This window comes from Nerophis lumbriciformis, linkage group LG05 (genome assembly GCF_033978685.3).
Source record: "Nerophis lumbriciformis linkage group LG05, RoL_Nlum_v2.1, whole genome shotgun sequence".
NCBI lineage: Eukaryota > Metazoa > Chordata > Actinopteri > Syngnathiformes > Syngnathidae > Nerophis > Nerophis lumbriciformis.
Window position 1 is genome coordinate 22,886,163 of NC_084552.2, and position 22,286 is coordinate 22,908,448.

At 41.4% G+C, this 22,286-nt stretch overlaps 1 protein-coding gene across 1 annotated transcript in view; it reads left to right on the top strand.

Moving 5' to 3' along the window:
- The window catches only part of LOC133606772 (pyruvate carboxylase, mitochondrial-like), an 828,781-nt gene that overhangs the window by 102,490 nt on the left and 704,005 nt on the right, over nt 1–22,286 (top strand). Inside the window, exon 7 of the mRNA XM_061961089.2 lies at nt 22,127–22,244. Coding sequence (XP_061817073.1) covers nt 22,127–22,244 — 118 coding nt within the window. The remainder of the gene's footprint in view (nt 1–22,126; nt 22,245–22,286) is intronic.

Here is a 22,286-nt window from a genome sequence, read left to right on the forward strand (position 1 = left end):
ATTCTGTAGACATACCCTCATCCGCTCTCTTTTCTTGAAAGCTGATCTGTCCAGTTTTGGAGTTGATGTCAGCAGGCCAGGGAAGCTAGGGTCTTTATCGTTGGAAATGCATCTGCTTTGAGTGTCGCAGGATATCCACACATTCTTGCCATCTCTGTCGTAGCATAGCTTTCGTCGGTAAAGTGTGCGGAACAAACGACTGACCATTTCGTCAGCTTTCCCCACACCCTCGTATTTTGAACAAATTTCGTCCAATTTCTTCCCACTTTCGCATCTTTGGCCACTGGTGCAACTGGAATCCGTCCCTGTTCGTGTTGTTACACCCTCCGACAACACACCGACGAGGCATGATGTCTCCAAGGTATGGAAAACAGTCGAAAAAACATTCAGTCAATAACATCAACAAAGCTCACCTTTGTGCATTTATGCACAGTATAAAACGTTTGGTGGACAAAATGAGACAAAGGAGGAGTGGCAATAAACGCGTCTTTCTGTGGCAGTGTCAGAGAAAGTTATACATGTAAACAAACTGTTGAGTTACAGTCCACACAGCGGTGAGTTCAAAGGCCGCTGAAATTAGTAGGACAAAACGGCACTCGCCAAATACTCAACAGTGAAGCATAAACACAAACATATTAAACATACATTTTTGAAAAAGCTCCATGAAGCCATCAAGGCGCCGCTCAAGAGCCGCATGTCGCTCTCGAGCCGCGGGTTGTTGATCCCCGCCCTAACCCAATCATAAGTGTACATTATTGCTGTTGCACTTTAAAGGGCAACTGCACTTTTTTTTTGGAATTTTGCTTATTGTTTACAATGATTATTTTTTGCAGTTTAATATCTAAAAATTCGCTCATTCTAGGTAGCTTGCAATCAGTTGTACCTCCAAATCAATTTAAAAATGCCTTCAAAAACCATCAACAATACTTCATTTACGTTCCCTAACCTGTGTAATAACCAAACAGTAGTAACATTGTTATTGTAAGAGCGAACACTGAGGAACTCTTTTTCTAGCGTAGTGACACATTAGCTTCATTAGACGTAAAAGCTATCTACGGCAAGAGATAAGCTAGGTTTTACGTCAACACGAAACGCCTTAGAGTTTGTAATGCACAACACTGCGAAATAACACCAGTCTGTAGTGACTGAAAAACATGAAAAATCCTATTACAATCTCTGTAAAGTATTAGAATTTCATGTTTTGTTTATACACAGTTGAGCTAGCCAGAGAGTGTATGTACTGTCGTTGTATTAACACGCCTGACGTGCTGCATGTATCATGATCAAAATTATAGTAACTCACTCGATGGACAGTTGTTCGTCTGGTCCAGCGGGCCGGTAATTTTTCCTGTTGATTTTAGGTAAGCATGCCATTTATGTCACAATTGCATGTCTCCAAATTCTACATTTGTGGCTTCGGTCTGCTCCATCATCTCACTCTTCCTTCGTGCTCGCTTCTAGAAGTAGTAGTTCATTCTCAGTATATTCAGCTTCAAAAATAGAAGGTTGTGAGTCTTCATTTGTCAAAAAATTGTCGTCTTTGTTGTCTGTTACCAAGTGTGCAAGGATTAGAACGCACGCGTGTTTGATTCCGGAAATAGGAACAAACATTTGTTGCCACAAGTCAGACATGCGTTGCTATGGAAATAGTACCGTATTTTTCAGAGTATAAGTCGCACCGGAGTATAAGTCGCACCTGCCGAAAATGCATAATAAAGAAGGAAAAAAACAAATATAAGTTGCACTGGAGCCCGGCCAAACTATGAAAAAAACTGGGACTTATAGTCCGAAAAATACGGTAATCAATGTGCGGAAAAAAATCAGTCCCGAAATTGAATAAAATGATCAAAACAAGGTAAATATTGCACATATTACATATTGTTATGAACATGTCTGTTACTACATTATATATATATATATACTTGCAGTGTGTATATAAAATGCTGATGGAGGGTTTTGAAGTTGTTTTGGGGGGCTTTGAAGGCTACAAAGGTGATTCCCTTTAGCCGCTTCTTTCAAGCGTTCTTTATCGTTTTTAAAATCGTAAAAAAAAAGACATATGTGTTCATGTCTCTCATGATGATTAACGATAGGCAAAATTCCTAAAAAAGGGCAGTTTTAAACCTCTATTTATTTTATGCATGACTCTGTATAAAAATACCTGTGCTCTACTTGAGTCTCTGAATTCATTGTTGTTGTGACCTTTTGTCACAGTCTGACGAATTAGTTGTTGACATTTATGCTTGTTGAGTCTTCGGTGCCTCATACCGAATGAAAACAGTACATTTTGGGTCCAAAAGCAACAAAACACAGGTTGACTTTTTGAAAAGGAAATTCACGATTTAAGGCCATTCTCCAGTCAACACTTTGTTCTGATAAAGCCAGGCGCCAATAAAACTGGCCATCTTGCACTCACAGTGACATGGAGAAATGGAGCGAGATATATCAAATCTGGTCTTAAGTGGAAGGAGTACCAATGGCCATCTTCCTTATGAGGACAGACATGACAAATTGAAGTAGTTGTAGTCTTTGCCAGTTTTGTGGCTTAAGGGCATCCTGTAAAACAGGGGTCTCCAGCATTTTTTCTTTTGAAAGCACTTTTACAAAATGAAAATCGCAGAGAGCTACTTATTTACAGTATATAGCTCTTTTTAACCCAAACAAAGGCAATAGGCCTGTTTTGCCTGAACATTAAAGGCCTACTGAAACCCACTACTACCGACCACGCAGTCTGATAGTTTATATATCAATGATAAAATCTTAACATTGCAACACATGCCAATACAGCCGGGTTAGCTTATTAAAGTGCAATTTTAAATTTTGCGCGAAATATCCTGCTGAAAACGTCTCGGTATGATGACCCCGGAACGTGACGTCACGGATTGTAGAGGACATTTTGGGACAGCATGGTGGCCAGCTATTAAGTTGTCTGTTTTCATCGCAAAATTCCACAGTATTCTGGACAACTGTGTTGGTGAATCTTTTGCAATTTGTTCAATGAACAATGGAGACAGCAAAGAAGAAAGCTGTAGGTGGGAAGCGGTGTATTGCGGGCGGTTGCAGCAACACAAACACAGCCGGTGTTTCATTGTTTACATTCCCGAAAGATGACAGTCAAGGTTTACCATTGGCCTGTGGAGAACTGGGACAACAGAGACTCTTACCAGGATGACTTTGAGTTGGATGCGCAGACGCGGTGCCGTGAGTACGCATGCAGCTGCGGCTTCCAAACATTTGATCGCTTGCCCGTACGTGTGTGCCGCTATGTGCATGTTACGTACGTAACTTTGGGGACTTTGGGGAAATATATGTGCTGTATGAACTTTGGGGAGGTGAACGGTACTTTGGGCTGTGGGATTGAGGGTGGTTTGCAGGTGTTTGAGTTGTATTGGCGGGTTATTTGGACGGGAGGGGGAGGTGTTTGTTATGCGGGATTAATTTGTGGCATATTAAATATAAGCCTGGTTGTGTTGTGGCTAATAGAGTATATATATGTCTTGTGTTTATTTACTGTTTTAGTCATTCCCAGCTGAATATCAGCTCCCACCCGCCTCTCACAGCATCTTCCCTATCTGAATCGCTCCCACTGGCCTCTAGTCCTTCACTCTCACTTTCCTCATCCACGAATCTTTCATCCTCGCTCAAATTAATGGGGAAATCGTCGCTTTCTCGGTCCGAATCGCTCTCGCTGCTGGTGGCCATGATTGTAAACAATGTGCAGATGTGAGGAGCTCCACAACCTGTGACGTCACGCGCATATCGTCTGCTACTTCCGGTACAGGCAAGGCTTTTTTATCAGCGACCAAAAGTTGCGAACTTTATCGTCGATGTTCTCTACTAAATCCTTTCAGCAAAAATATGGCAATATCGCGAAATGATCAAGTATGACACATAGAATGGACCTGCTATCCCCGTTTAAATAAGAAAATCGCATTTCAGTAGGCCTTTAACGCAATGTTATTATCCACAACTCACATTGACTGGCAACATTTCAATTGTACTTTTATTAAGGAGTGGATCTCCACTCAAACTATTTTGTGTTTTCTTTTTCTTGAAATGTAATGTTAATTAGACAACGGTATGATATGATTTCAAATAACGTCTGTATTAATTTGTTTTCAAAATGTATCTGAAATTATAGAAATTAATTTCTAAATTTTGCATTCGTCGGAAAACGTGGGTTTATGTATTATGACGTTCATTTTGTTAATTGTTGAAATTAAATCCTTGGGGATTGGCTAGTTGTTTTGGTACCGGCTAAACTAGCATTTTGTTATACTGCGTTCACGTGATGACGTCTGCGCAGATGCAGAGAGGGTTGAAACAGCACTTGTCTGGTCTGTTAATGTTAAAGTCCCAGTGTGGTGAAACTATCCTCTACATTTGACCCATCCCCATGTTCACCCCCTGGGAGGTGAGGGGAGCAGTGAGCAGCAGCAAATCATTTGGTGATTTAACCCCCAAATCCAACTCTTGATGCTGAGTGCCAAGCAGGGAGGCAATGGGTCCCATTTTTATAGTCTTTGGTATAACTCGGCCGGGGTTTGAACTCACAACCTTCCAGTTTCAGGGCGGACACTCAAACCACAAGGCCACTGAGCAGGTTGTTAACAACAAAGTACATTTTGGTAGTTACTAGAGTTGTAACTAGCGACTATTTTGATATTTCAGTCGACTAGTCATTAGCTGTGTCTCAATTCGGGGGCTGCATCCTTCCAAGGACCCAGCCCATGGGGTCGACAAAGTGTGGGTCCTGGCGAGAGTCCTCCAGCAGTGGCTAGAGTGATATTAATTGGGACAGTCTAGCCCAGTGATTTTCAACCAGTGTGCCGCGGCTCACTAGTGTGCCGTGAGAGATCGTCAGGTGTGCCGTGGGAAATTATTTAATATCTCCTAATTAACCGTTGTCGGGTGGGTGTCTGTGCTATAATAGTGTTTTTCAAACACTGTGCCGCGGCACACTAGTGTGCCGTGAGATACAGTCTGGTGTGCCGTGGGAGATTATCTAATTTCACCTATTTTTGTTAAAAATATATTTTGCAAACCAGTAGTTATAATCCGCTAATAACGTGTTGTTGTTGAGTGTCTGTGCTGTCTGGAGATCGGCAGACTTACCACGTTATACTCTTCCACATCAGTAGGTGGCAGCAGGTAGCTAATTGCTTTGTAGATGTCGGAAACAGCGGGAGGCAGTGTGCAGGTAAAAAAGTGTCTAATGCTTAAACCAAAAATAAACAAAAGGTGAGTGTCCCTAAGAAAAGGCATTGAAGCTCAGGGAAGGCTATGCAGAACAAAACTAAAACCGAACTGGCTACAAAGTAAACAAAAACAGAATGCTGGACGACAGCAAAGACTTACTGTGGAGCAGAGACGGCGTCCACAATGTACATCCGAACATGACATGACAATCGAAAATGTCCCCACAAAATAAAAATAACTGAAATATTCTTGAGTGCTAAAACATAGCAGGTGTGGGGAATAGCGGTCAAGGAAGACATGAAACTGCTAAAGGAAAATACCAAATAAAGAGAAAAAGCCACCAAAATAGGAGCGCAAGACAAGAAGTAAAACACTACACACAGGAAAACAGCAAAAAAACTCCAAATAAGTCAGGGCGTGATGTGACAGGTGGTGACAGTACACCTACTTTGAGACAAGAGCTATAGTGATGCATGCTTGGTTATGCTTTAAAGTCATATCCAACAATTGCGACAACGACTTTTTATTGTCAATATCGAACGCTGAGTTTCATTTTTAATGATTTCTGCTGGTGGTGTGCCTCCGCATTTTTTCGATGAAAAAAATGTGCCTTGGCTCAAAAAAGGTTGGAAAACACTGCTATAATATATATAAAGAGCGACAGATAATGTATGTAATACTCTTCTATTTCAGTAGGTGGCAGCAGAGGGCGATAAATACCTGTAGAGACAATCGAGTTAGCGCTGTGCGACACGTGACAGTGACAGTTTGGGATCGCAGCAAGAGGAGGCGAGCAAGTGACAGTGATGGAGAAGTTTTTGAGAACAGAAAATGCAAACAGGGTCCTGGACATAATTCTGACCCAGATGAAGGCCCTAGTACAGGGGTGGGCAATTATTTTTTACCGGGGGCCGCATGAGCAACCCGAGCACTGCTGGAGGGCCACATCGACAATATTTCAATTAAATTTTGCTCAATATTATTTTTGATATACCGTAAGATAAATAATAATAATAATAATAATTAATAATAATAATAATACTTTCATTTAACCTAACTTAACTTTATACAAAAGCAGATTGCTTTTGATGGTTTTATTTTTAACACTGTCTTACACTACACTTCCTGATGTATAATACAATGCAAAAATGTTTATCCTGCATCCTCTTTAAAAGTCCAACATTTTTTCCCGTCAGATTTGGACAACCATCTGTTGTCACACCTGCCAGCTTGTCCCATTTCAGTCCTAACATGTCCAAACACGCATTTGCCTGTGAACAAGTCATTACCTGTGGTTGTCCCTTTTAATTGACTGCATGGCTGCCAGCTCCTCCGTGATTTGAAAGTCAGCAGTTATCCCACGTAAGAAGATGAGCAGCTGGGCGGTGTTACGTACATCACAGCTCTCATCCAAAGCCAGCGAAAAACAGTCAAAGTCGGCCGTTCAAGTGTTGTGCTGGATAATGCACATAATTCACAACTCCTCCAACACGAACATTATTGTTTTTGCACTTTTGGCTTCTTATTAAATAACTTTTTCAAATAGATTCAATCTTGCACGTGGAAACTTTAAGTGTGGGCTTTAGTTGATATAACACTCCCGTCAGGGGGTGCATTCTACGCCGGGGGTGCATTATCCAGCTTAACACCTGTTATATCATCGCAACAGAGTCCAATAAGCACTCCTTAATAAACTCTCCGTCAGAAAACGCCTTACTTTTTCTGGCGATTTTGTGAGAAGTGACGAAACTTGTCCTGACTGCTGCATTCTGGGGGTGTGAAATATGGCAAAAAGTCCTTGTTGGGTTTGCAGTTTTACCATCAACGCATCAGCCTCCCTTGCGCGCGCTTCATCAGACACATTCCGGTATTTTTCCTCGTTCTTCGTCATGTAGTGGCAATTCAAATTACCGTATTTTTCGGAGTATAAGTCGCACCGGAGTATAAGTCGCACCTGCCGAAAATGCATTATATATAAAACATATATAAGTCACACTGGAGCCCGGCCAAACTATGAAAAAAACTGCGACTTATAGTCCGAAAAATACGGTATATTCTTTAAACACAGCAAGCTGTGTACCACAAATTAAGCACACGGCTTTACCTTTAATTTCTGTAAAGAAATACTTGGCAGTCCATGTCTTGTTGGAAACACGCCATCCGTCATCAACTTGTCTCTTTTTAGCGTCTTATCACTTGTCGCTGTGCACCTTCACTCACAGGTTACACCCGGACATGCGCCCATAAATAACACTTTTCAAAATAAAAGCAGCACAGTTGTATTGCGCGCACGACATAGATGTTTTTTAAACTTTATTTTGTAATTTGTGATTGCCGCTGTTCACATTCACTCACGCACATACGTCCACACGGAAGTAATACAAATAACGCTTTTCAAAACAAAAGCAGCACCGTTGTATTGCACACTCGACATAGAGACTTTTTAAAATTTATTTTGTAATTTATGATTGGCCTCACGCGGGCTGCGCAGGGACGTACAAAGGGCCGGATGTGGCCCGCGGGCCGCAGAATGCCCAGGTCTGCCCTAGTATAAGTGGTTGACAAAATAAAAAGACAAGACGGTGAGCTCGAGGCAATAAAGCGAAAGCTATCTTTCATTTGAATTTACTTTCACCGGGGATGCGACAGCACCGACTCCGCAGTGCTTGGTGTGTGGTGAGAAGCTATCCAATAGCGCCATGGTGCCAAGCAAGCTTAAACGCCATCTCCAAACGAAACACCCTTCCGTTCAAAACAAGCCGATGGACTATTTTGTACGCTTACGTACAAGCAATGAGAAACCGGCAACTTTTCTGAAAAAACCCCCCACAAAGGCAAACGAGAGAGCCCTCAAAGCTAGCCACCTTGTTGCTGAACTCGTAGCTAAATCTAAAAAGTCGCACACCGTGGCAGAAACATTAATACTGCCAGCTTGTAAAGCCATTGTAAATTAGATGCTCAGGCCCAAGTTTCACAGGAGGTGAGTATAAATACATTTAGAAACTATATTATTGACTACCGTATTTTTCGGACTATAAGTCGCAGTTTTTTTCATAGTTTGACCGGGCTCCAGTGCGACTTGTATATGTTTTTTTCCTTCTTTATTATGCATTTTGGCAGGTGCGACTTATACTCCGGTGCGACTTATACTCCGAACAATAAGTTTTTTTCTTTTTTATTATGCATTTTGGCAGGTGCGACTTATACTCCGGTGCGACTTATACTCCAAAAAATAAGGTACCAGTATATGTATTACCGTATTTTCCGCACTATTAGCCGCACCTAAAAACCACAAATTTACTCAAAAGCTGACAGTGCGGCTTTTAACCCGGTGCGCGTTATATATGGATTAATATTACGATTCATTTTCATAAAGTTACGATCTCGCAACTACGGTAAACAGCCGCCATCTTTTTTCCCGGTAGAACAGGAAGCGCTTCTTCTTCTACGCAAGCAACCGCCAAGGTAAGCACCCGCCCCCATAGAACAGGAAGCGCTTCTTCTTCTACTGTAAGCAACCACCCGCCCCGGAAGAAGAAGAAGCGCGCGGTGCATGCTGGGATGTGTGACGTTTCATTTCCATTTGTGTGTTTATGTAAAGACCCCAAAATAGCTCCTATTAAGTGTGTTGTCTGTCTAATTATAAATAATGCAGACGAGGCGTGTTAACTGAGTTCTCAACGTTTACTCACAGCGTGCTCATAACCACATTCTAACTGCCAGCATACAACGCTTCTCAGGGCTACCGCGCATGCTCGTCACTATCGTTGCATGCCGGGTAGTGTAGTTGTTATATTTGCTAGCTCATAACATCACATTAAGAGACACGCTTACGCGCTTAATTCAATACTCGCCGTCATTCCGGGTGGATTGACAAAAGACCTCCAGCCGCTAGATATTGGTGTCAACAGGGCATTCGAAGCTAGACTGCTAACTGCGTGGGAACAATGGATGACCGAAGGCGAACACACCTTCACTAAGACAGGGAGACAGCGCCGGACGACATACGCCCAACTTTTCAATTCGGACACCGAAGGAGAAAAATTCGAGGGATTTATGAATGAAGAATAACTTCAGAAAGTGAGCGTTATGTTTATTTTGTGTGTTGTGACATTAACGTTCGAGCAACATTATGTTGCTATTGCTCTGCACTATTTTGAATTTGACTATGTTTGTGATTGCACATTTGCGTACATTTTGGGAGTGAACAGAGTTGTTAGAACGCTGGTTTTTAATATATTATTAAAGTTTGACTGACCTATCTGACTGTTTTTTTGACATTCCTTTAGCGCAGTTATATGCGGCTTACAACACCGGGCGGCTTATAGGTGGACAAAGTTTTGAAATATGCCGTTCATTGAAGGCGCGGCTTTTAACCCAGGGCGCCTTATGGTGCGGAAAATACGGTATATACTGTGTTAGAGTGTCATTTTGTGTCATTTTGGTTTGGTGGTGTGCCACAGGATTTTGTAAATGTAAAAAGTGTGCCGCGGCCCAAAAAAGGTTGAAAATCACTGGTCTAGCCTACACTTCCTGTTTACGTCAGTTGTCCCCGCCCTTACATTTACGTCATGTATCTGCTGCTCAGTCGACCGAGGTTTACTAATGATGAATTGAAGAGAAGAATGTCCAATAGTTTTTTTTTGGTCCTTTACCTTATTCCAGAGGAAGTGGCTAAGAGCTCTCGGCACCGCCGGCGTCAGATTTCCCTGATCATGGGAGATGGTTGTCATGGAGATCCATTGCATTCGGTCTCCCCTAGAGGGGGGGTTACCCACATATGCGGTCCTCTCCAAGGTTTCTCATAGTCATTCACATCGACGTCCCACTGGGTCGAGTTTTTCCTTGCCCTTATGTGGGCTCTGTACCGAGGATGTCGTTGTGGCTTGTGCAGCCCTTTGAGACACAGATTTAGGGCTATATAAATAAACATTGATTGATTGATTGATGGAGATGTGTCACGTGTTGACAAGCGTTCTAAAGCTGTTATTCCTAATTATTAGTTAATGATAGATTTTTATGCTTGTGAATGCTTGCTGGAGTGGGACATGTACCTTTAAAAACATGCAGACAATCCAGAAGATGTCCCAGAAAGAGTCCTCACAGTCTATCCCAGGGGTCGGCAACCCACGGCTCTGGAGCCGCATGCGGCTCTTTAGCGCCGCCCTAGTGGCTCTCTGGAGCTTTTTCAAAAATGTATGAAAAATGGAAAAAGATGAGGGGGAAAAATATATATTTTTTGTTTTAATATGGTTTCTGTAGGAGGACAAACATGACACAAACCTCCCTAATTGTTACAAAGCACACTGTTTATATTAAACATGCTTCACTGATTCGAGTATTTGGCGAGCGCCGTTTTGTCCTACTAATTTTGGCGGTCCTTGAACTCACCGTAGTTTGTTTACATGTATAACCTTCTCCGACTTTCTAGGACGTGTTTTATGCCACTTCTTTTTCTGTCTCATTTTGTCCACCAAGCTTTTAACGTTGTGTATGAATCCACAAAGGTGAGTTTTGTTGATGTTATTGACTTGTGTGGAGTGCTAATCAGACATATTTGGTCACTGCATGACTGCAAGCTAATCGATGCTAACATGCTATTTAGGCTAGCTATATGTACATATTGCATCATTATGCCTCATTTGTAGCTATATTTGAGGTAATTTAGTTTCCTTTAAGTCATCTTAATTCAATTTATATCTCATCACACACTATCTGTATGTAATATGGCTTTTACTTTTTTGCGGCTCCAGACAGATTTGTTTTTGTATTTTTGGTCCAATATGGCTCTTTCAACATTTTGGGTTGCCGACCCCTGGTCTATCCCTACCTAATCTCTTATTGAGCAGTTACTTTATTAATATTCGATTCACAATCGATGTCCTTTTCTAATTGTGTCACATTGCTTGCATTATAGCCAGTAGCAGTAAATATTGGAATAGTATAATATTACTATTATCATATAATTATTTGCAATGAAGGCAGAGGAAATTAATCACAACAACTACAGTTTCAGTACATGAGTTTATTAATTTATATGGGTTATAAAAAATATATATATATAATATATAAAATGACCATCCAAACGGGTATAAACATGTTTGTGCCATTTCTTTTTGCTCTGTTGTTGTCCAAGTCCTCCTTGATTATTCTGCACGGGGAAAAAAAGCAGAAAAGTTAAACACAATAATCATTGATAGAAGTGAACATTTTCAAATAACATGCAAATGTACACAAAAAAACAGCAATAATCAATATTGGTTCAATGATGCACATGTTTAAAAATGGGACCCATTACCTCCCTGCTTGGCACTCAGCATCAAGAGTTAGAATTGGGGGTTAAATCACCAAAAATGATTCCCGGGCGCGGCCACCGCTGCTGCTCACTGCTCCCCTCACCTCCCAGGGGGTGATCAAGGGTGATGGGTTAAATGCAGAGAATAATTTTGCCACACCTAGTGTGTGTGTGACTATCAGTGGTACTTTAACTTTAACTTTATAGTACTTCAATTCTCTGGCCACCCATTAATAGAACATAATTAACTTGTTGTGGTTTAAAAAAGTAAATTAGAAGATGTCAGACTTTACTTTAAAATGTTGAAAAAAGCTCAGAGCACGAAGCTGTCTGCAATGGCCCGGATATATGTCTCTCGCTCGGGGTAAAGAGAGGGTCAGAGCACGGAGGTCGCTCAACATTATAGTGGAGGTCTTGTATTTTGACACAAATGTACTGTATATCACATGACATGTCTGCTTTGAGCTGTTTTCAATGAATAAATAAAACTGTACTTACATTTTAAGGTGGCTTTTTTTCGCTCCGCATGGCGTTTCCTTGTTGAAAAGAATTTCGCAAAGAATTTCGGGATATGACAGGACGCGAAGTGTACACGGATGCAACCTTTCTGCTAATGGGAGAGAAGGACACATTTGTCGGCCGGATTCAAAGGACACTTTTTTGAATTGGGACAGTCTTCGCGCACCGCGATGACGTCAGCACCCCACAAATGCGCACTGCAAAGGATGCAGCCGCCGAATTGAGACACAGCCATTGACTATCTTAACGATAAGTACACTAATCAGATTAGGAAACGTACACATATCCATTGGCTCTAATTTAGGCATCGTTTTTTCAATTCAGCTTCAGATGTTTTTAGGCATGTACGAACCATAAAGATGAATACTTTATATAGAAATATTTATTTTACTGTAACTATGCTCATTAGGGTGTTACAAAAAGGGCAAATGCTGATAAAAAACTAAATAATTTAAAAACACTTTTATCTATCTATCTATCTATCTATCTATCTATCTGTCTATCTGTCTATCTGTCTATCTGTCTGTCTGTCTGAAAATTTTAAAACATTTTCCTCAAAAATAAAAGAGCATTTTGTGATGTTGATGTGTTTGGAAAGTTCCACACAGTTATATAATAGAATGGAACTTTATTGTTGTTGCACTTAAAAAGTACAGTCCGTCCAAAAAGCGACACACAGTAGACGGGGGTAGACAGCAAAGGAAGACTGATGGGTCGACAGAAGGGCGGCGCCCTGTAGAAAGGTAGGAAAAAAGATAAACGCACAAAACTACAGACTTGCAGGGGGGGACGAGGGGGCGGGCGTCCGGCTCCAAACTGCTGCCACGAGGGGTGCTGATTAGAGATGTCCGATATCGGCCGATAAATGCTTTATAATGTAATATCGGAAATTATCGGCATCTGTTTCAAAAAGTAAAATGTATGACTTTTTAAAACGCCGCTGTACGGAGAAGTACAGAGCGCCAATAAACCTTAAAGGCACTGCCTTTGCGTGCCGGCCCAATCACATACTATCTACGGCTTTTCACACACAAGTGAATGCAAGCATACTTGGTCAACAGCCATACAGGTCACACTGAGGGTGGCCGTATAAACAACTTTAACACTGTTACAAATATGCGCCACACTGTGAACCCACACCAAACAAGAAGGACAAACACATTTCGGGAGAACATCCGCACCGTAACACAACATAAACACAACAGAACAAATACCCAGAAGCCCTTGCAGCACTAACTCTTGCGGGACGCTACAATATACACCCCGCCCACCTCAACCTCCTCATGCTCTCTCAGGGAGAGCATGTCCCAAATTACAAGCTGCTGTTTTGAGGCAGCTTAAAAACAATAATGCACTTTGTGGCTTCAATAATAAATATGGCAGTGCCATGTTGGCATTTTTTTCCATATTTTGAGTTGATTTATTTTGGAAAACCTTGTTACATTGTTTAATGCATCCAGCGGGGTATTACAACAACATTAGGCATAATAATGGTTTAATTCCACGACTGTACATATCGGAATCAGTAATTAATAGTTGGACAATATCGGAATATCGGCAAAAAAGCCATTATGGAACATCTCTAGTGCTGATCCATTGTCCATGATATCGCAGGGGTGGACCTTGTTTCTCCACAAACAGGTGTGTCCATGAAAGATGCGGGAGGAATTTGGAGCTTCTTTGCTGCGCTGTCCTTTTGGGGGTGTAAACTTTTCACTCTCATTGTCCATTCCTGGTCCTCAAATTGATCATAACTATCAAGAGTCGGAGACCGCATCCCTCAGTTGTCTCGACATGCCATCAATCCATTTTCTATACCGCTTATCCTCATTAGGTTCGCGGGTAAGCTGGAGCCTATCCCTGCTGACTTCGAGTGAAAGCTCATACACCGGTCGCCAGCCAATCGCAGGACACATACACACAACCATTCACACTCACGTTCATACCTATGGACCATTTAGAGTCTTCAATTAACCGAACAAGCATATTTGTGGAATGTGGGAGGAAGCCGGAGTTCCTGGAGAAAACCCACACATGAATGGAGAGAACATGCAAACTCGACAGATATCCAAACAGAGATTCGAACCCAATTTCACCCTGTGTGGCTTACATGCTAACCACTAAATCACCGTGTTGCTATGTTCGACATGCCTGCGCTTTAAATGTTGCCGCACCACAGACACACTGCCATTAGGTAGGTGGGTCGTTGTCATTGCACAAGTACAACAAAACTTTGTTTTCAGCACAAACCCGTTCAAGGTTCGACAAACAGTGTAAAAGGTTACAGAACAGGAACGCTGATGGGTCGCCAAAGGTAAACGCTGGGGGAGGATGAGTAAAAAAAATACAATCTAGATTGGGCTCGTCTGGAGTCTGGAGTGGGGAAAAAACTCCATAGCAAAGCACATATACATATTACAACATACAACTCGAGACTTGCAACAAAGGGGAGAGAGTGGGGGCTACGGTGGCAGGCTGCAGCTCTTCAGGCGCTGCCCAGCCGGCCATCGCCCCTAAGGGATTCAAGCGTCGAGGCGTTGGATGGGGGGTAGGGTATGTGTGTGTGGCGTATATTTTTTTGTGGATGCATTTGTGTGTAAGCCTGCCGCGTGTCTCTGTTCCGCGGCATTGGTGTGATTGCAGCCGCCAGTCAATCCAAAGTCAACAACAACAGGTGTGTGTCCATGAGAGGCAAGAAGGGAGTTTGTTGTGTCTTCGCCGCACTGTCCTTCGGGAGAGTCTCGAAGCCAGGGAAACAATCCAAGTTAGAATGTTTTGTATGCGAGTGAAAATGTATTTTCACTCTAAATTGTCTACGACTGGTCCTCAAATTCATCCTGCAGGGCGGACAGTCCGATGTTATCCAAATCACAAAGTGGCCACAATTCTGCCCGCATTCTCCAAGCATTTGTGGCAGTTGGGGTACTTTGAAGACTGCCAGCAACTTCCAATTTGTCGACAAACCAGAGCAACGCTGACTCCAATCAGCAGATGTCCTGTTGTCATAATTCCAAATAGGTGGATATCTTCACGTCCTCGACTGAAAAGGTCGCCAGGCACGCGACACTCCTTCTTCTCCCAAGAGTCCGTCGTGTGTCCAGCAAGAACCGCTCCGTCAAGACAAACAGGTTCCCCCAAACCCAAGATCTTGTCAATTTCGTTGAGGCCAGTTAAATAATTCCAATGTTTAGATTTTGAGAGCAGTGCAAAAAGAGGCAACAAGAAAGTTGAGACACGACAAGACAAAGAAGCAAGCAGGAGAGATAAGGGAGAGGAAAGGGGAGCGTCCACCCTTGATGAGTGCCAGTGAACCATTTAAAGCAAGGTCCGTCTTTGACGTGTATAGTTTAGTGTTTTTGCATTGGCCAAGGCCATTTGTCTCTTCCTGCTGTGCATGTTTGCTTCAGTTCTGGAAAACATGAGCATCACGACTATTATCGACAAATATATTTTTTGGCCACAGATTTTATGAACGATTTTTGACAATTTTGCATCCCTACTCGTCACTATGATTTTTAACACGGTTGTTTTTGTTGGGAAAAATTAGTTGCGTCCCTGAGACGAATGGAGAGTGAGATGAACTGCATCCTTTCAGATTTTAATGCATGCCTTGCAACATCACTGTATTGTGCACAAGAATACGTATGACTTTCACACCAACCGCTGAGAAGCGCTAATATAATTTTTAAAGAGCACGCAGAGGATGGACCGCTCATGTAATGTTGTCCCGATACCAATCTTTTGTTACTGGTACCAAAATGTATTTCGATACTTTTCGGTACTTTACGATACTTTTCTAAATATAGGGGACCACAAAAAATGGCATTATTGGCTTTATTTGAACTAAAAATCTTAGGGTACATTAAACATATGTTTCTTATTGCAAGTTTGTCCTTAAATAAAATAGTGAACATACAAGACAACTTGTCTTTTATTAGTAAGTAAGCAAACAAAGGCTCCTAATTAGTTTGCTGACATATGCAGTAACATATTGTGTCATTTATCATTCTATTATTTTGTCAAAATTACTAAGGACAAGTGGTAGAAAATGAATTATTAATCTACTTGTTCATTTACTGTTAATGTCGGCTTACTTTCTCTTTTAACATGTTTTATCTACACTTCTGTTAAAATTTAATAATCACTTATTCTTCTGTTGTTTGATACTTTACATCATTTTTGGATGATACCACAAATTTGGGTATCGATCTGATACCAAGTCGTTACAGGATCATACATTGGTCATATTCAAAGTCCTCGTGAGTTTGAAAAAAAAGAAAAAAGATTTTGTGATGCTAATTTTTTTTGATGTAATCATAGTGGTATCGACTAGATACGCTCTTGTACTTGGTATCATTACAGTGGATTTTAGGTGTAGACCCACTCATGCCATTTGTTTACATTCAGGTACAGTGTCATTAGCGGTGATTCCGGTGAGCTACGGTGTGTAGTGAAGCATGTTTAGCTATTCCTTGTCCTGCAGGGATGATACTTGTAAGAAACTTACTTTATTTTGTAGCAAAAGCACCCAAGTTCTCCGGATGTCGCTGCCACTACGCAAATTAAGGAGTCACGGGTGGGACCTGATATTTAGCTGGGAATGACTAAAACAATAAATAAATACAACAAATATACAACTATTAACCACAACACGATCAGGCTTATATTTAATATGCCACAAATTAATCCTGCATAACAAACACCTCCCCCCTCCCGTCCATATAACCCGCCAATACAACTCAAACACCTGCACAACACACTCAATCCCTCAGCCCAAAGTGCAGTTCACCTCCCCACAGTTAATAAAGCACATATATTTCCCCAAAGTTACGTACGTGACATGCACATAGCGGCACACACGTACGGGCAAGCGATCAAATGTTTGGAAGCCGCAGCGTACTCATGGTACCGCGCAGTCCAACTTAAAGTCCTCCTGGTAAGAGTCTCTGTTGTCCCAGTTCTCCACAGGCCAATTGTAAGTTCACAAAAACGGTCAAAAAATTAGGATACTTCCATGCAGTGGCTCCGTAGCAAAAACGCTGTGGCTGACAGGTGCTCCAGGTGGTGTGTGACGTCAATTTCCGCTTCTTTTATATCCCCACATTCTATTAAGTTATATTTTTAATATAAGCATGATTATTGAATACGCCTGTAACAGTTCATAATATTAAGTAAATGGATGACGTAATAAGTATATATATATATATATATATATATATATATATATATATATATACACACACTTCTTTTCCCAGCTGAGCACAAGTTAATTGTGACTGGCAATATTTATTATACAGGTAAAAGCCAGTAAATTAGAATATTTTGAAAAACTTGATTTATTTCAGTAATTGCATTCAAAAGGTGTAACTTGTACATTATATTTATTCATTGCACACAGACTGATGCATTCAAATGTTTATTTCATTTAATTTTGATGATTTGAAGTGGCAACAAATGAAAATCCAAAATTCCGTGTGTCACAAAATTAGAATATTACTTAAGGCTAATACAAAAAAGGGATTTTTAGAAATGTTGGCCAACTGAAAAGTATGAAAATGAAAAATATGAGCATGTACAATACTCAATACTTGGTTGGAGCTCCTTTTGCCTCAATTACTGCGTTAATGCGGCGTGGCATGGAGTCGATGAGTTTCTGGCACTGCTCAGGTGTTATGAGAGCCCAGGTTGCTCTGATAGTGGCCTTCAACTCTTCTGCATTTTTGGGTCTGGCATTCTGCATCTTCCTTTTCACAATACCCCACAGATTTTCTATGGGGCTAAGGTCAGGGGAGTTGGCGGGCCAATTTAGAACAGAAATACCATGGTCCGTAAACCAGGCACGGGTAGATTTTGCGCTGTGTGCAGGCGCCAAGTCCTGTTGGAACTTGAAATCTCCATCTCCATAGAGCAGGTCAGCAGCAGGAAGCATGAAGTGCTCTAAAACTTGCTGGTAGACGGCTGCGTTGACCCTGGATCTCAGGAAACAGAGTGGACCGACACCAGCAGATGACATGGCACCCCAAACCATCACCCAACTATGCAAATTTTGCATTTCCTTTGGAAATCGAGGTCCCAGAGTCTGGAGGAAGACAGGAGAGGCACAGGATCCACGTTGCCTGAAGTCTAGTGTAAAGTTTCCACCATCAGTGATGGTTTGGGGTGCCATGTCATCTGCTGAGGCAAAGGGAGCTCCAACCAAGTATTGAGTATTGTACATGCTCATATTTTTCATTTTCATACTTTTCAGTTGGCCAACATTTCTAAAAATCCCTTTTTTGTATTAGCCTTAAGTAATATTCTAATTTTGTGACACACGGAATTTTGGATTTTCATTTGTTGCCACTTCAAATCATCAAAATTAAATGAAATAAACATTTGAATGCATCAGTCTGTGTGCAATGAATAAATATAATGTACAAGTTACACCTTTTGAATGCAATTACTGAAATAAATCAAGATTTTCAAAATATTATAATTTACTGGCTTTTACCTGTATATATATATACACCTCGATGGACCCCTATGGCCATTACAATTTGTCACCATGCAGGCGAGGATTAGTGATTTAGAAGTAGCTTCAACACTGCAAACTGCCAATGGACGTTAGCTGCAGGCTAGCTAGCTAGCCATGTCTTAAAACACCTCTTTCTGAGGGCGTTTCAGTGTTATAGCTTCACCTTTATCATTAGTTTTTAAGCCAAAATGCGTCCATTCTCCCTTTTCTGTCCACACACCGTGTCTGCTTGTAAGTACTCCGTAATTTTGCGCTGCCGAACATGCTCGTCTGTTCGTAAACCAGCAATGTCATGACGTGACGACGGTGGTGCGGGGGGTGGTGGACCGGTACTTTTTCGAGGCGGTATAGTACCAAATATGATTCATTAGTATCGCGGTACTATACTAATACCGGTATACCGTACAACCTTACAGTCATGTTTCAAATGCAGCTAGTGTCATCAAGGGGGGTTTGATACAACTAACAATGTCAGGAAGTTACCTACAGCCACAATGGTTCATGCGCTAACTTGGTTTTGTGGTGACTATAGGAGAATAAGCTGCGAATTGAAGGTGAGCGTTTACGGTTGTTGTTAGAATAATTGTTTCTAAGTTATCACACAAACTTTGTGTTACATTGAGTGCCCGGTGAGAAGCAAAAGCTGTCTTTGAACCTACCAAAAAGAAGGCTTGTAAAACTCCACTGTTTAGGGGGGGAAGCAAAATGAAGGTGTTCTGTTTCTTTCATTTATTGTAATCAACATAAAGATATTGTCTGACCCAAGAACTACAAAAGCGAAGAAGAAGCAGGACCAGACTCCACTCCAGGCACCACTTCTGTGAACTGTTTACGACCCTCGTCCCTTAGAAACAGCTGTTGCCATGTGGTCAGAGAAAGTCCAAATAAAGGAGGAGGCGTACAATCTTTCGCCAGAGTGGGCTGGAGACTGTACAAGAGTACAGACTAGGGATGTCCCGATCCGATATTTGGATCAGATCGGCCGCCGATATTTGCAAAAAAATGCGTAAAGGCAAGGCATGGGAAAATGCCGATCCAGATCCAGTTAAAAAAAAGAAACTCCGCTCCGTGTTTTCCAACGCACCTATTTAAATAATACATTCCACTTTTCTGCTGCTCCCTATTTTCCGTTCCGCATTTTCCAGCACACCTTCAACACATCCACAGGTCTGTGGATTCGAACGCAGTTGCTTTTAGCTGCTGGCATTACACGACAGGCTCTTCTCACTCTTTTCTGTGTCTCCCTCTCACAGACAGCAAGCGCACCTTCTTACACATGTCACATACTGTCACGTCATACGTCACATACGTATACGTCCTCCCCGAGCAGAGAGGTAGCAGCATGGCTAACGTTAGCTGTGATGCTAGCACAGCCGTGTGACCAACGTTCTCTCTAAGGTGCACGCTTGTGCAATTGTGCACTGTTTAAACGTCCTCTGCGCATAGCAATTATATGCCACGCACAAAATCAAATAAAAAAATAAGCGCATAACATATTTCGACACACAGACACGACAGAGAAAACAGTTTTCGTCATCATTGTTCAAATGTTATAACGTCTGTCGAGACGCTTATCTCCGTTCGGTGCCACACGTCCACACCATCAAAATGCCGAGGCAAACATTTCCAGATCAACACCGTATGAAAAAAATAGTGATTTTTTTAGTTGTGATTTCCTTCTCTGCATGAAAGTTTAAAAGTAGCATATATTAATGCAGTATGAAGAAGAATGTTTTAATGTAGACATGCAAGCCTTGAAAGAAAATGTTGAAAATCAAGACTACATTTCCTGCAAATGAATGCATTTCTACCCTATATTTTAACTTTAGATTTATTCTCATATCAAACTCTTTTGGCTGTCTTTTTGACACTTACATCCGGCGCCCCCCTCCACACCCTGGATTATAAATAATGTAAATAATTCAATGTGATTATCTTGTGTGATGACTGTATTATGATGATAGTATATATCTGATAGTATATATCTGTATCATGAATCAATTTAAGTGGACCCCGACTTAAACAAGTTGAAAAACTTATTCGGGTGTTACCATTTAGTGGTCAATTGTACGGAATATGTACTTCACTGTGCAACCTACTAATAAAAGTCTCAATCAATCAATCAAAACACATAGAATCATCATACTGCTGTGATTATATGCATCAAGTGTTCATTCAAGGCTAAGGCAAAATATCGAGATATATATCGTGTATCGCATTATGGCCTTAAAATATCGCAATATTAAAAAAAGGCCATATCGCCCAGCCCTTGTTTCAATGATGCCATTTCTGTTTGTCATGTATAATTTTGTCTAATTTTGTGTTTATCCTTGAATAAACAGGTCAGTTTCTTGTTACCAACCATTGTGTATTATTCAAACTCACCTAATTCAGCTGGCTAGTTGTTATCAAGAGTACTAAAACCCTTTTCAACATGATTCTGACAACTAAGTAGGCTAAATAACTTTAAACTTTAATACATGCTCGGATAGGCCATTATCGGTCAGTATCGGTATCGGATCGGAAGTGGAAAAACAATATCGGTATCGGATCGGAAGTGCAAAAACCTGGATCGGGACATCCCTAGTACAGACCTGACGTTTCTCATCAAATTGAGCCAAATTTAATTCTGTCTCTGTTTAATTATTTGCTTCTTGTCTTGTTTAATAGATGTCATCAGTGTCTGAACCTGACAGTTGTGTTTGTCTCAACTCCTAGTACTTACTTACAAGTAACACCACATTTATTTGTACCTCAACTAGTGAGATGTTCTCTGTCATTTCCAGCTAAAAGCAAATAAAAAATCTTGCACTCAGCATTTGGTCAGGTTATGAACACGTTAACTGTGTCTATTCCCTATATAGAGGTCAAATAAAAACAGTGTTGATATTCTTAAGTGTGTGACAGGTGAGAGCGTCTTCTCAAATGATTGCCGCTATAAAAGTGCCAAAGGGAAAATATAGCATCCAATGTTTTTGGAGCTTTACTGCTGCCTCTGCCTGAATAGTAGTGTTTTATGTCACCACTTCACCAGTAAGCTGCATTACAATCCACACTTCCTTTTCCCAAGTCAAATTAGGAAGCACTTTTGTTTACATTTGTTAGGCAAAATTGCCTCACGGCGCCGATGACACACGGCGCCGCCTCGAACACCAGGTCATTTTGCCTCCCTTTGAGATGACAGCCGAAGGTTGGCTCAAGTATCCTCTCTTGAGGCACAACCACGGTGAGTCAGACGCCCCCCCCCCACCCCCCCACCCCCCACTCCTCCTGCAACGTTATGGCCTGGCAGGATGTTGTAGACTGACAAATACAGATTGAGTCATGACCTTGACTTGCCCTCGTATTTCTGTGTAGCATTTTCTCCCCAAAGGTTGTTTGCAACAAATTCTTTGCTCAGGAAGAAAAGGAAAAGAGAGAAGTGACAAATAGCACAAAGTGAATGACAAATAGGGGGGAGTTATCGCTGTTTTTTTTAACTAAATAATGTACAGTATGTATGTATGACAAGATCATCTTTATATTTATTGTGCAGTACTGTACTATAAAATGTTTTTTTTATTTTTACCTTTGACACATTTTCTTGCTGTCTTTGTCAGGAGCTTGAGGAGAACTACCAGAGGGCCTACTCAGAGGCCCTGACGGCTTTTGGCAACGGTTCTCTGTTTGTTGAGAAGTTCATCGAAAAACCAAGACACATTGAAGTACAGATCCTTGGTAAGTGCGTCCACTGAGCTCCGCGCCAATTGCCCCTAAACA